Genomic DNA, 14,268 nt, shown 5'->3' with positions numbered 1-14,268 from the left:
ACCTATCTATGGACCTATGAAATTAATACATCATTAAGGTGCAACATTTCATGAAATACAGTGTCATGCCAGTGTGGTACACATAAAGAATATAAATATGAATGAAATGAAATCACTGAAAAATAATGACATGAGCATCATTTCTTCAAAATTCAAAGAGCCATAAAATCCTGTTAAAACTGCAAACTATCACACACACCAGTCATTCTAAAACCACATCATCAAAGAAATTACAAAAAAATGTGTTTTTATAGTAGGCTGCAGCCCTAAGAGTTTCTCAACATGCAGCTTTATAAAGAGAAAAACTGATTTACAAAACAGCTCACCTTTTTTCTTTATTCTTAGTTGCCAGACTTTTCAATTAGTATTCAAAAATCCAACAGAATCAACAAGAGTCTATGTTCATTAAAACAACACAAGGGAGAGAGCAAAATGCATGTGCTATGATATGACCTTTAGGAATTATCCAGAAATCTAATTCAAAGGATGTCACTTCCATAGCAAGAAACTACAACGAGAGGAAAGCAGATTCACGCTGTGAAAATCTGAACTGTGGCAGTCAGATAACTAAACACAGCAAAATGTCTGATATCCCTAAGGATTTGAACTAGAAGGTGTTAAACATTATAGCTTCAACAGTTTCAATGAACGACTGAGTAAATTACCCCTTAACTATACAATGTAAGATCCTTAAGAAACTTAGTGCCAAGCACGGTCACAAGGAAAATGTGAAAACATGTTTTACAGAGTAGAAGGTACACTGAGCCAAAAAATAACAGGTCCAGTAATGCAATGTGTCCACTTGAAAGTCAGGTAATGCTTAAATAACTAATCAACAATGCACAACAGCACCATGCCGTGAAATGAGCCCACAAGGTTACTGAGCTGAGAAATGTATCCGTACATGCAGCAATATAGGCAAGTCTGATGCTTATGAGTACCTGAACTAGGTACAGCGTTCAAGAGAATAAAGTTACATTCACCTGATAACAGCTTCACATGGTTTAACATGTTAATTCTGAATGCAGCTACACACTTTATATACTACTACCACTGTACTAACATGAAAAAATGAAGGCAGCACTTAATGGCCTCAAAAACGTGACATGTTAGGCCAAACTATACTTTACCTTTGCATGAGCATCTGAGGTAAGAATGGTCACAAACCGAGTTTACTGTGAGATGGCAAACTGATAAGCCTTAACACATGCAATACATCTACAAGGAACTTAATCAAGAAATGTGTCAAAGGATAATACATCTGCAAAGATCTAATATAAAGACCACATCAAGAAATTAGATGCTCTTAAGGAACATAGTGAAAGAAACCTGCTGAATAAAATGTATGAGAGAACTTCAAATCAGAACTGAGCAGATTCTAGTTATAACACACAATGGATGACCACAGAAAAGACCAAGACATGCACAGCTACTGGTGAAAGGTTAGATTTTCAAGCACTATGTTGCACAACTATTACAGTGCTGATACATCAAATTACTACACATTGACAGTCAAGCTGAAGCACAGAAGGGCAAAACATCGAGAAAATATGTTGCCTGAAGAAATATTAATCCATGGATTTTACAAATAAATCAAAGCACATCACAATTACGTGTACCACTCCATGCATTATCAGCTGTAAATAAGTTTTTGTAAGATAGTATAATGACCTTACATTCCCACATAAATAGACTCCATCAGATGGCCTGCTGGCACTGTGGCAGGATATGTAACTATATCACTGGTGACCTAAGACTGACTAGTGACTCTGGAACAAGGCCAGCCGAGTGAAGAGGAATCAAGTGACTGATGGAAGCTGTTCTCCCCCACCTCCCTCCAGAGGGGAAGGATGCATGATTCCTACATAGCTAAGCACCTCTATACTGTAGACTGGTGGGTGGAGACGTGGGTATGAGCATGCTGCTGCTGAGGGTTTAGCAGTGGTGGGGGCTACAACAATGGCCCCATGATGACACTCACAGAAGCCTGTGTGTGACACACAAAAAGCACACTGGACACCCCACCACCACCACCACCACCTCCAAGTTAAGTGCAGTCGATCCTCCTTCCAAGTCATTCAGCCTTGGATGAATGAAAATGTCCTATTCATGGACAGAGCAATTAAAATGTCCTAGCCATGGATGTAGCAGTGATGCCTTTCAGATCAGCTCTACAACGGTTGACTGGGGAGGAGACTGAAGACCAGCCGTGTGTGCATGTGTGTTTGGATGGGGGGGGGGGGGGTGCAAAAATAAAAACAAAACAATAAATGCATTCCATTTTACAGTGATTACATTTACTCAGGAAATGACATAGTAGCCATTTTCTTTGTCTGAACACAAATATAATATGAAACAGATAAAAGCAACCTGCTAGTCATGCTTACATTTGTTGAGTATTAACGCTGGTATAGACAATCTCTGCCATAAGAAATTGCAGCTGTTCTGTGTAATAAACACTGGCTTTTCCATGATACAGTATTAACATGGAATACAATACAAACATGAAATCCTTTAAGTGTCCCACAGCGACATCATTTAATTCATCAACTTAATTAAAGGCTTTTATAATAATTGTCTCACAATGGTTAATATCTGAATATATAATTAAACAGAACACAACTTACAGCTGACAAGGCATTCTTTAGACCCATTATTTGAGCAGTTGGGGACTGACAAACATCATGTTCCAACATTTGCCTAAGTTTCTCTTTTTCAATTGACACAGTGTTAAAAGTTGATCGCAGAGCGGAATACGCTAAACAAAAATGCAAAACAACATTCAGGTTAAACAGTTTCACTACTTACACAGATGTGTTGTAAAATTTTGACAGCACTGTCTCATAAATGCCTACAGTAACATATTTCTTACTAAAATCTAAATGTCTACATGACAAACCATATCCTTAAACTCAAAAGGCACATTTTGCTATATTAACAAATTATGAAACACTTGTAGAATTTTAGTTATTTCTGTTGTTTTACATTATGCTAAGGCGTCTGAGACTCCGTATTTTCACAGGACACAAATCCTTAAATCAGGAGTATCCTGCTAATAAATAAATATGCACATACATACATACATACATACATAAACAAACCTTCTATCAAAACTGGCTATACACAATAATTAAATAAATAGGTGATATAAAGCATAAAAAAGACACCACTCCAACTACCAAAACACAACAGTTGTTAATCTGCATTCTCCTTGCACTCCTTTTATCCCACTTTTTGCCACACATTTGCATAAAGGTTTTACTGTGTTTCACCAATACTAAGGCTAGAACACTGCATCCCTAAATTAAACGGCAAAATGTGTCCTTTCTCAAAAGTGCTATTTTGCAAGTGGTGGGTGAATGGCCAAGTATTTCACTCTGACTTCAAAGGTAGTTAGAACATTTTACTTGGAAGGGTATGGGACAACCCCCATGGATATACAGGGTAGGTTTGCTGTCCTATGAAAACTAGCTAACATTTATTAATAAGTTATTTTATATTTTTAAGATGCAAGTTTATACATTTTAAGTTGCAAAATATTTTTATTAAGGGTGCATTTGGGATTTTATACTGAGTCGGCCATGTGTGGCTAGATGAATCCTTGACAGCTTACTGACTAATCTGTGATCACCTCATGCAACTGTGATAACAAATAAGTGAAACTCCAAGAATGTGAACAGCATTCCAAAACAATAAAAACAAATAACTAGTGTTTATGCAGGGGGAGACAAGACCAAATTATATATACCACTTCTGAGGTCGCACCATTATGGAGAAATCCTCAGTAAACTGGTAGTCAACCTTCTGGAAAAAAGCCCAGCAGTGACACACTAGTAATAGCATACATATTGATCACAAGTGTTTTGCAAACAACCAGTCTTCCCTATATACATAGATATGCATGTGTATCTATACATTTATGAATCCATATGTGTTTGTACATGTAGTACAAATTTGTGTGCGTATACTGATAGATACAGAATCATGCATGCATATATACGTACACAGATACACACACAGAGATATATACGTACACACAGATTCCCTTCACAAGCTCGAAGTTTCAAAACTTCGAACTGCAAATGGTTGAGAACATAAGATCAAAGTTTTAAACTTCAAACGTTTTAAATGGAGATCACTGTCCAGCACAGAATGGGAAATTTCCCATTTTTCTCACTGTACTGCGATCTCAGAGCTGGCATATTTATTTAGCAGGGGTTGGGGGTGCAGGGGGGGCTTGCCCCATTGCAAAAAAGTAAAAAAAAAAAATGTTGTTTTTATGTTTTTTATTACAACTTCGAAGTTTCAAAACTTCAGTCTTATAGTCTCAACCATTTGCAGTTCAAAGTTTTGAAGCTTCGAGCTTGTAAAGTAGATCCATATACACGCACACACACACACTTGAGCATTTAAGTATATATGTACATATAGATATATGTGTGCATATTTAACAAGTCATTGAACTTTCAAGTACATCAATTCAGTCAATCAAACACCATCCATCACCCCCAGATACATTGAAAAATGAATCAGAAATGTTTTTGTTTTCCTGGGCCATACAACTTTATAAATACTAACCCGGGGTTACCAACAATGCAGGAAAGGAAAAAACACATTATATGCACTGTTATGCAATTACATACATTATTGTGCAACTGTATATCCGCGGTAGTGGTGCCGCGGTAGCATTGTCGCCTCACAGCATGACGTTGTCCCGTTCGATTCTCAGCTAGAGCGTCTTCTGTGTGGAGGCATGCGTGAATGGGCGTACCTTCGTTGAAGGTTGTGCGTCAGGGCTGGTAACTCGGCACGTAAACATCCACTACCAAACATTAGCGGACCAGAGTTCCGCTGTGGCGACCCCTAACCGGGATAAACTGAAAGACACAACAATTGTGCAACTGTATACACTGATACTGCCACTATCAAATGCATAGCTACAACGTTAAAGCCCCAAAACATACCAAGCACCCCAGAATACAACACGCCCACACAAATATTATCCCATAGGTTCATAGGTAGGTACTAGGTTACAGGCCCAAGGGCCGCCTACGTAAGCCTAGCCAACAAGGTTCCCTGGCTTACGCCACCCAAAAAAGTTATTTTCCTGTGCCACTGTCGAGCAGAGACACAGAAGTGATCCCTGGGGTGCATTTCCTATTTCCCATCCACTCATCAAGATTTTTCTTGAAGAGTGCTAATAAAGAACTTTGCTTGACATAGAAGGGTAGCCTGTTCCAGAGTATGGGAAGTCTCTGGGACAGGAATCTATCCCTCCAGCATGTCCTGTTTATTGTGGTGATAAGGTTCCGGTCCCTAGAGCGTGTAGCTCAGAGGGATTGGGATTTATTTAGGTGTAGCATGTCCAACAGCTCTGGGTTTGACATAGCTTTATATGTTAGGCAGAGATCACCTCAGAGTAGGCGATATGCTACAGAGTAAAGCTGGAGTTTTTTGAGGCGGTCAGTGTAGGGCATTTGTTTGAGGCCAGGAATCCTCTTTGCGAGGTACTTCTGTGGCGTTTCCAGCTGCTGCAGATGTCTTGTGAGGTACATTCCAAAAGGGGTGTTGTACTCTATAATGGGTCTAATGAGTGTCGAGTAGAGGGGAACAATTACCTCTTTTTTCCTGGATGAGAACCCTTTTAAGATGAGGTGTGCCACATAGAAGGACTTCCTGACTACTGTGGCGATGTGACTATCAAAGGAGAGACTACTGTCCACCTGGGTCCCAAGGTCTCTTATCCCACATTCGGTGTTAAGTAGATTGCTGCCTATGTGGTAGTTCATGGGTAGAGAGTTTTTAACAAAGGGGATGACACTGCACTTTTTGGCACTGAGCTTGAGGCCATGGCTCTGACACCAGGCATCTGCCTCAGCGAGGCCCTTCTGTAGGATGTCCACATTATTTGGGGACTTGACTATGGCTCCTTTGCAGTCATCTGCGAACTTCATTAGCCAGAGGCCTTCTGTGTTAGCCTGTACTTCAGAGAAGTAGATACCAAACAGGAGAGGTCCCAGGACGGAACCCCATGGTACTCCACTTGACACTGCTTTGAGGTCAGATTTGGAGTCTGCAACTTTTACAGTGTGGGTTCTCTCAGTGAGCCAGTTGGCAACCCATCTTGTGACGTAGGGATTTATACCTAGTTTAGTGAGTTTAGCTATAATTCCAGAATGGGGGATGGTGTCGAAAGCCTTGGCAAGGTCAAGATAGGCTGTGTGAACCACCTTACCTTCATCTACGGCTTTGGTGACTGCCTCAAAGAAGTCGATCAGGTTCAGGGGGCATGATCTGCCTTTCACAAACCCGAACTGGGTGGGATCCAGAGGTTGGAGGTTACCAATGTCTTTGTTTATGAGTTCCATGATGATACGTTGCATGGCCTTGTAGACCAGGCTCGTCAGGCTAATAGGTCGATAGTTCCCAGGATCAGTGGTGGCTCCCCCCCTATGTGAAGTGGGATAACTGTTGCTGTGCGCCATTCAGTGGGCACAAAGCCTGATGCGTGGTTATTACTGAACATGATGCTTAAGTGGGGAGCCAGTTCGTTCTGAAGTTCATGTAAAACACAGCCTGGGATGTTGTCCGGTCCCATGGATGCTGTGTTTTTGGCTTTAGAGAGTGCAGTTTTCACCTGCATAATTGTGATTAAAGGTACTCTGCATTTTTCCTGTATAGATATGAGCCCTTTAGGGGGTGGGGGGGATAAAGTTAGTACTGAACCTATCTGCCAGGATGTTGGCAGTATCAGCTGGTTCTGTAATTTTCGTGCCTTTGTGCTGTAACCCAGAGCAGATCTGGGTGTTGCCATCAAGGTGATTGACATAGCTATAGAATGCTTTGTGGTTGTCCTTAGAATTAGTGGTGATTTTGTTTTCGTAGCTAGCTTTCGAGGATCTTATAACATAACAGTATAACAGTAATAGTATAAAACACAAAAAAATCTTTCATTCTGCAGTGTTATTAAAAAGAAGAAGAAATTAAAATTTAAACGTTTAAAAATCAAACAGTGCACTTAACTATAACTTCACATTGAAATACCATCATTCAATCAAAATGCACTAACAGATTATATATATATATATATATATATATATATATATATATATATATATATATATATATATATGTTTACCTCAACTTTAAGTGTATGAGTACTTGAAGTCAAGCTCTTTAAACAACACAATGCAAATAATGAACAATTTAAGCTAAATTAGAAAAACAAAGAGCAAATGCTACAAATGACCCCCCATATATATATGTGTGTGTGTGTGTGTCTATGTATATATATATATATATATATATATATATATATATATATATATATATATTATACGTATGAATGTAAATAATTTTATATATATATATATATATATATATATACATATGTATATATATATATATATATATATATATATATATATATATATATATATATATATATATATGATGTATGTAAATAATTTTATATATCTATATATATACATATACACACAGATATATATATATATATATATACATATATATACACACACACAGATATATATATATATATATATCTACACACACACACACACACACACACACACACACACATACAGTAAGCACAATTTAATGAAATATACTTTTGCAAAACACATACTTTTAATGCACTCTTTGCCCCTGCTGTCTTTTGATCATCAGCCCCCTTGACAGTCATCGATCCACTCTTTCCTGATCACTGGGGTGACAGTAGGTAGGGAAGAGCTATCTCTCTGACAGCCATCATGGTGGTTTTGGGACGGAAGTGCAATAGGATGACAGCGTGGGACATTCCTTGACTTCTATCAGGAGTGTTCCCACCAGGCATCCTTGCCACAAGCACCCCCCCATGTGATAATCAGTGAATTTTCTGGTCTCCACAAGGAAGACAGAACTGCCCAGTGTGCCACTGAGTATATGCAACATCATCCCTCTCCCTGGGAGAAGCCAGGGGGCCATGCTCTTTCTCACCTCCACCTTCTATATGGGTCCCCCAGTACCAGTGATGCAGTCAGGAACCCACCTCCTGCATCATGCAGCTTGGTTAGAACACATCATTTAATGAAGAGAGATCTAACAGAAATGTGTGTGTGTGTGAGAGAGAGAGACACTGTTGTGGAACCGTATTGTTTGGCATGAAGTAAAGTCCTTTCTTGTTGCAGGCTGGGATGAGACATGAAAAGTGTAAGGCAATATTTGTCTGCTTGTTAAATGAGAAGAATGGGAATATCATTACCAATTAATGGCATGGATCACACTGATGTCACCATAACAGCATTCTTGGACTCCTTGAGGAATGAGACCCACCTGCTAAGCAAAATGAAGCCATCCTCTAAGTACCACAAGAACTGAAAAACCCTTCATCCATCTTGTAACTGTTCGATGACTGTGGATAAACCATCATGTTAAATACACCTCCCACAAACATCAAAAAATTGGGCAGCAATGACCAAGTTAAAAGTTAAAACAAATTAAAAAAAAATGATTTTCTTGTTAAAGGTTATACCCCTCAGACAATGCGCAGGGGAATGATAAGGTGAGGCAACAGTTCTGAGATATTAGGTTTGCCCCTTCGTACTTTAACTTGATTCCTGCCCCTTTTTATTAAATCTTCCTGAGTGGCTTTGCCCTCATGCCTACCGACCATCAAGACTCTCCTAAATGCAGTTGAGTGCATTTCTTCATCTGTGGTAGGGAGTCCACAAGAACCACAGCTGTCTATAGGGGCCATCATTCAGGCAGCCCTGTGGGTTTCTTGTGACTTCACAAGCCTTTTGGCTATGATGATATTCATGGCCCTAATCTCACTGGTGGCTTGGCAAGTCTAATGTCCATCCCCCAGTTGTGTCATTTGCATCTTAACCCATCTTCAAAGGAGATTGGTGCATTTTGTATCTGGCTCTATCCCACCCCTTCCTCCAGGATAAACATGCCCAGCATTCCCTGCTAGCTCCTTTACCTGACAAAGCCACAAATAAAACCTGGATCTCCTTGGCCATAATTAGGGTTTTATCTTTCTACATCCTACATCACCAAACTTGTCTATCCATGCTGCTGTTTGTACTCCAGACAAGTGTGCGTGTGTGTGTTGCGGGAGTGTACAGGAGGAAAACAGTAATAAATTTTGTTAAGCAAACAAAAATACTTTTTCAAGGATGGCTTCTTTCAGCAAACAATCACAACAAAAATTAAGAAAAAAAAATGTATATGTGTATATATATATATATATATATATATATATATATATCTTTATAGGTCTACTTCATATAATCGAACGTCCAAATGTTCGACTTTCATATGGCTGAGACCACTGAGACCTGCACCCCCCCGCTATTTAAATATACCAACTCAGAGATCACACTACATTGTGGTAAAGGGAAATCTTCCCATTCCGTGCTCTATGGAGATCCCCATTCAAACTGTTTGAACTTTTAAAAGTTCGATCATACAGTCTTGGCCATATGAAAGTCAAGCTTTTAAAAGTTTGACCATCAGAAGGGGACCCATATATATATATATATATATATATATATATATAGATATATATATATAGATATATATATATAGATATATATATATATATATATATATATATATATAGATATATATATATATATATATATATATATATATATATGGGTCTAGGACACATGCTCGACTAGCATATGTCTGAATCACAAAACATCGAACACACATACACGAAAGCGCTTACCATCAAAAAGTGCTTCTGTGTATGTGTAGTTCAAAAAAAAAATCTACGTTTCTGTAGGGGCTTTGCCCCTGCACCCCCTACTTTATTATTCTCACTCCGAGATCGCACTACAGTGGGGAAAAGGGAATTTTCCCTTACCCGCACTGTAGTCCGATCTACTAAACAGGCACACATACACGGAAGCGCTTGTCGATGTTAAGAGCTTTCGTGTATGTGTGTTCGATGTTTTGCGATTCGGACATATGCTAGTCGAGCATGTGTCCGGATTCCATATATATATATATATATATATATATATATATATATATATATATATATATATATTAAAAAAACAGCATAATAGCAGTAATCAATGTTAGTAATGTGGGCTGTACATTATCCTTCCACGCATACTTTCAATTAACTTCTAAAAATTCACCCTTTTGGTGTAACTTCAGAACTTGTTAGTAAATACTACATGGCTCATATTATTAACTCTGGTGACTGCTTTATACATAGAATGCAAAGAAGCAAAAGAGGCTAAAATTTCTTTTACAGTCATGGAATTCTCTTAATTTCTCCCATGCTTTACAATATTTGAAGCTTTTGGGAAGCTTTGACCTAATTTCTGAGCAATAAAGCCTTCACCTGAAAACAATTTTAGCAACACATTTTGCTGTGCAATCTTTGTTTTTAAAACTTACAGTACAGCTACGGCACAACATTGGTTTAGTTAATATGGCAAAGTATGATATATCAAGACACAGCAAACAAACAGAAATCTCAAAGGAACAAGAATACGCAGTTAGTACATTTCTTTAAATAACGGATTTTATTAAAATGGGAAGGCATTATTTAAGTAGCTATTTATTATTAGCCTTTGTTAACTTGGTTGGCCCTGACTAGACAGAACTAAGTAAAAGACATGATCCGATGGGAAAAATCTGACTATACAAAAAGGTATTTAAATGTTCATACAGAATAGCAATCCATAACATTAAAAGAGTCATGAGAATGTCAGAAGTAAAAGGTCACACAATACTTAATATAAATTCATAAATGAAAACCAGCTGCCACCATCAGCAGTTAAATACAGAGAGAATAAACATATAAAGGTAGTATAGGTACGCCATTATTTCAATGCAACAGCATTTACTTGTATATCATTAAAAGTATGTGCAGGCACAAAATGTCAAGAAAAGTTAAAGGAAAGAAAAGGTGATGGATGAATTATTTAGGGGGAGTCAGAAATGCTAGTATAGGGATGCTATAAAAGAAAACACATTGTTTAGCGCACTTAATTTTGTTACAGGCCCAAATTTAGGACCAATTTATGCAATGTGAGCAAACCTATACCAGCAGTTATTGATTCAGTAAAACAGTGCATGAAGCCAGAATACTGCTGTGTGAGAAGACACATCTCAAGTACCTGAAGTAAAAGGATGCCTGTCATTCAATCAACAACACTTTTACTGAGCGCTGAACAACTGAACTAAAATGAGAGAAACAACTTTTGCCAACAGTGGAATTTTATTTTTTCACCTTTGTTGTGCAAATATGGAATAGATATGTTTAAGTGCAGGAGATGTGGGAGTGTTACCTCACAATGGGGGTTGCAGGGGGGGCTTGCCTCCTGTAAAAAACGTTACTTGAGAGATTTGTCATTTTCATGTGATTGGTTCAGCACTTGATAAAAATGTTGTCAACCGATCAACATATATCCAAAGTAAAACATCACAGATATTAAACAAAATACCCTCAGACTACGGTAAACATTAGCTCACTCCCATCACTATGGGACTTGCCAAGAATTTGGATGAACATTTTCCACAGAAGCTGCATGGTAGATACTGCTGAGTCCCCAAGGAGTACCTTTGGCATACTGATTCAATAGACACTGCCGATTAACAGTACAAGCTTTCTTGCATGGTTGTCACAAAGCGATTGCCAGGTGTCTTCCTCATCACAGTGCTCCTTCTAAAAATGACTCTGCCTTGGTCAAGTCAGAAGAGTGGATATCTCCATCCATGTCAACATCAGAAGAGTGGATATCTCCCATCCATGTCACCATGAGCAGCAGTAATATTAAGATTCTGATGTGCCTTGGCCTTCATAATGCTATCTTGCTTCGGCACCCTCTGGCCATGCCCTCCCCCATCAACAGACTTGAACTCCCAAAATCTGTCATTCCAAATACTGGTTCTCCCCACCTCTGCTTAGATCAAAAGTGCTAAACCATGTTCTCCTAATGCCGGGGGCAATACCTCACAATCCTTACCAACTGTCCTGCTGCTAGCAACCACCTCCTACTTCCACATGTACACGGCTGTGGGCTTTAACTTCCACACTACTGTTTTTAATATGTAATGTATGAAGGAACCACTAGTACGGGGGAAATTAATACCACTACCCACATCAGTTAACATGCGAAAGGGTAAATGTGCATTGTTGGCTTGGGTAATAGCCAAAACCTATTGCCCCCAAACAGTTTTATATTGTGCAGCTATAGTTCAGAAATACAATATCTAGCTCACCCAGGATTCTACTCACCTCAGACTGAGACCGGTGAAAACCAGTAATTGCAAATCAACCAAAACTATTTTGCACTTACACAATCTTTTTCAGAATAGTGTGTAAATGGTAACTCATTAGCACCCATGCCTTCCATTCTCAAGTTTACGATAATGCTGCCGCCAGTTAGTCAAAAATTAACAACTCACCTAAATGTTTATCCTTAAAATTAACCAGACTTTAAATATCTAAATGTTAAGCAACAATTAGTGTTGTGTAATCCCTTTTCACAGGGTGAACACCAGTTACAGGTACCAGTTAAAAGCATTAACAATTAAGCTAATAAGTAAACATTAGTCACAAGCACTCAGAGTTGGATTACAAAATTCTGTTCTTGAAATAAGTTAGAGTATATAATTTTTTAAATACAATGGAAAAACAGTATATAACTTGCACAAGAAATTTAAAATAGAACATTCAGATAGAAAAATCTTCAGAAAAGTCTATTTAACATCCAAACTTAAAAACTATCTGCTTCAGACTAAAGAAATAGTGTCCTTATTGTTTCTGGCTTTTAAGACCAAATTTTTCATGAGTCCTTCCATGCAAATTAATGCAGTTTAGCTTTGTCTCCAAGGCCATCTTTCAACAGCCAAAAGAGTAACTCCTGAAACTTTTTGAATTACGTCATTGTCTGAATTTATACTCCTCCCAATGGGATTTACTGTGGTTTCAGTTTGAATTTTAGAAGACATTTAATTTTCACACTTACAGAGTCTGAAATTGGGGGGTAGGGTGGGGGTTGAAGAAGCTGCTGTCCATATAAGACATCATCATCATGCGACCAAGTGCAACAGCTTCCAAAGGGCTTTAGACTTGCACTGATATAGTCAAGAAGCAGAGAAAGGATTATTTTTTAACTACATTGCACTTCCTCATTAGTACCTGCAAATTTCTGTATATATATATATATAGATATATAGATATAAGTTTATTTTAAATTGTACACAGTTACTGAAACATTTTTCATTTTTCTTTGGAAGAACAGCAACAGTCACTCCTTTATGCTTTTTCTTTGTAATACCAATAAAATGTGTCATGGCTATAGATAAATGAAGATGTTCCTCAGTCCTGCAGTAAAGCTGCAAGGAATGACCTGTGGTATTTGTCAAACAGCCTTTTGCATTGCATATGGTTATATGTACCACAACCCAGACTGCATCAAAGCAACATCCACAAAAAGTGGCAGCAGACTAGTTACAAGAATAGCACTTAGGCTACGTAGACACCCCTACTGTGGCAGATTTGAAGAACTATCTGTAGTACTAGAGAGCCTGTTTTAAGCTTCAGAAACAATCTTAGACGTGTTTGTTTCTCCACATCACAGTGTGCACCTCTTTGGCAAACTTACAGTGATTCCATCCATACCTAAAAGGGTGTGTGTGTGTGTGTGTGTGTGTGTGTGTGTGTGTGTATTTGAGAATCAGTTCCACTTTTTAAATCTATACTGTATTTTTACTGAAAACACCTATATGTTTTAAAATTGCATTCACATTTCTCACATTTACTGCATCCTTACTTAAAGAACAACTGCAGATTTTGTATACTGTAAATATTTCATATATTCATTTAATGTTTACTGAAAAACAGGTGCAACTTTTGTACAATTTTAGCAGAACTGCTAAAAGATTTATCTTTGCCTTCTTTTTTAAGAGTATGAAGCGCTACCTAATTTTTGTGCTACACTGATGTTTTAATTAATGGCAGTCCTCATTCTACAGTCTAAAAAAGACAATTTCATCTTTCAGTTATCCAGCAGTGGTTATTGGACTTGCATGTTGTGAAAAATGGAAAAGGTTTGTTTTGAAGGCTCATTAGGGCATCAAACTGTAAGATGCATCCGTTTTGCTGGAAGAGCATCATAGTGCTGTATACCACCTAGTTTGTTGGAGTTTGGCTGAGAACTGCGAGTATTTTGTAGGAACCAAAGAACTTAACAGGGCAGTGGTCTGTTAAGACTGGTTACATGATACCAAGACTGT

At 38.1% G+C, this 14,268-nt stretch overlaps 1 protein-coding gene across 5 annotated transcripts in view; it reads right to left on the bottom strand.

Moving 5' to 3' along the window:
• The window catches only part of OSBPL3 (oxysterol binding protein like 3), a 2,414,360-nt gene that overhangs the window by 757,403 nt on the left and 1,642,689 nt on the right, over window positions 1-14,268 (bottom strand). For all 5 annotated transcript variants that reach the window (XM_044066857.1, XM_044066855.1, XM_044066859.1 and 2 more), the window contains one exon: window positions 2,628-2,758. In XM_044066857.1, coding sequence (XP_043922792.1) covers window positions 2,628-2,758 — 131 coding nt within the window. The remainder of the gene's footprint in view (window positions 1-2,627; window positions 2,759-14,268) is intronic.

The sequence above is a fragment of the Protopterus annectens genome, chromosome 3.part1 (genome assembly GCF_019279795.1).
Source record: "Protopterus annectens isolate FY-2018-M chromosome 3.part1, PAN1.0, whole genome shotgun sequence".
NCBI lineage: Eukaryota > Metazoa > Chordata > Ceratodontiformes > Protopteridae > Protopterus > Protopterus annectens.
The sequence above is the reverse complement of the archived record's forward strand: the minus strand, read 5'-3'. Positions and strand labels throughout refer to the sequence as shown.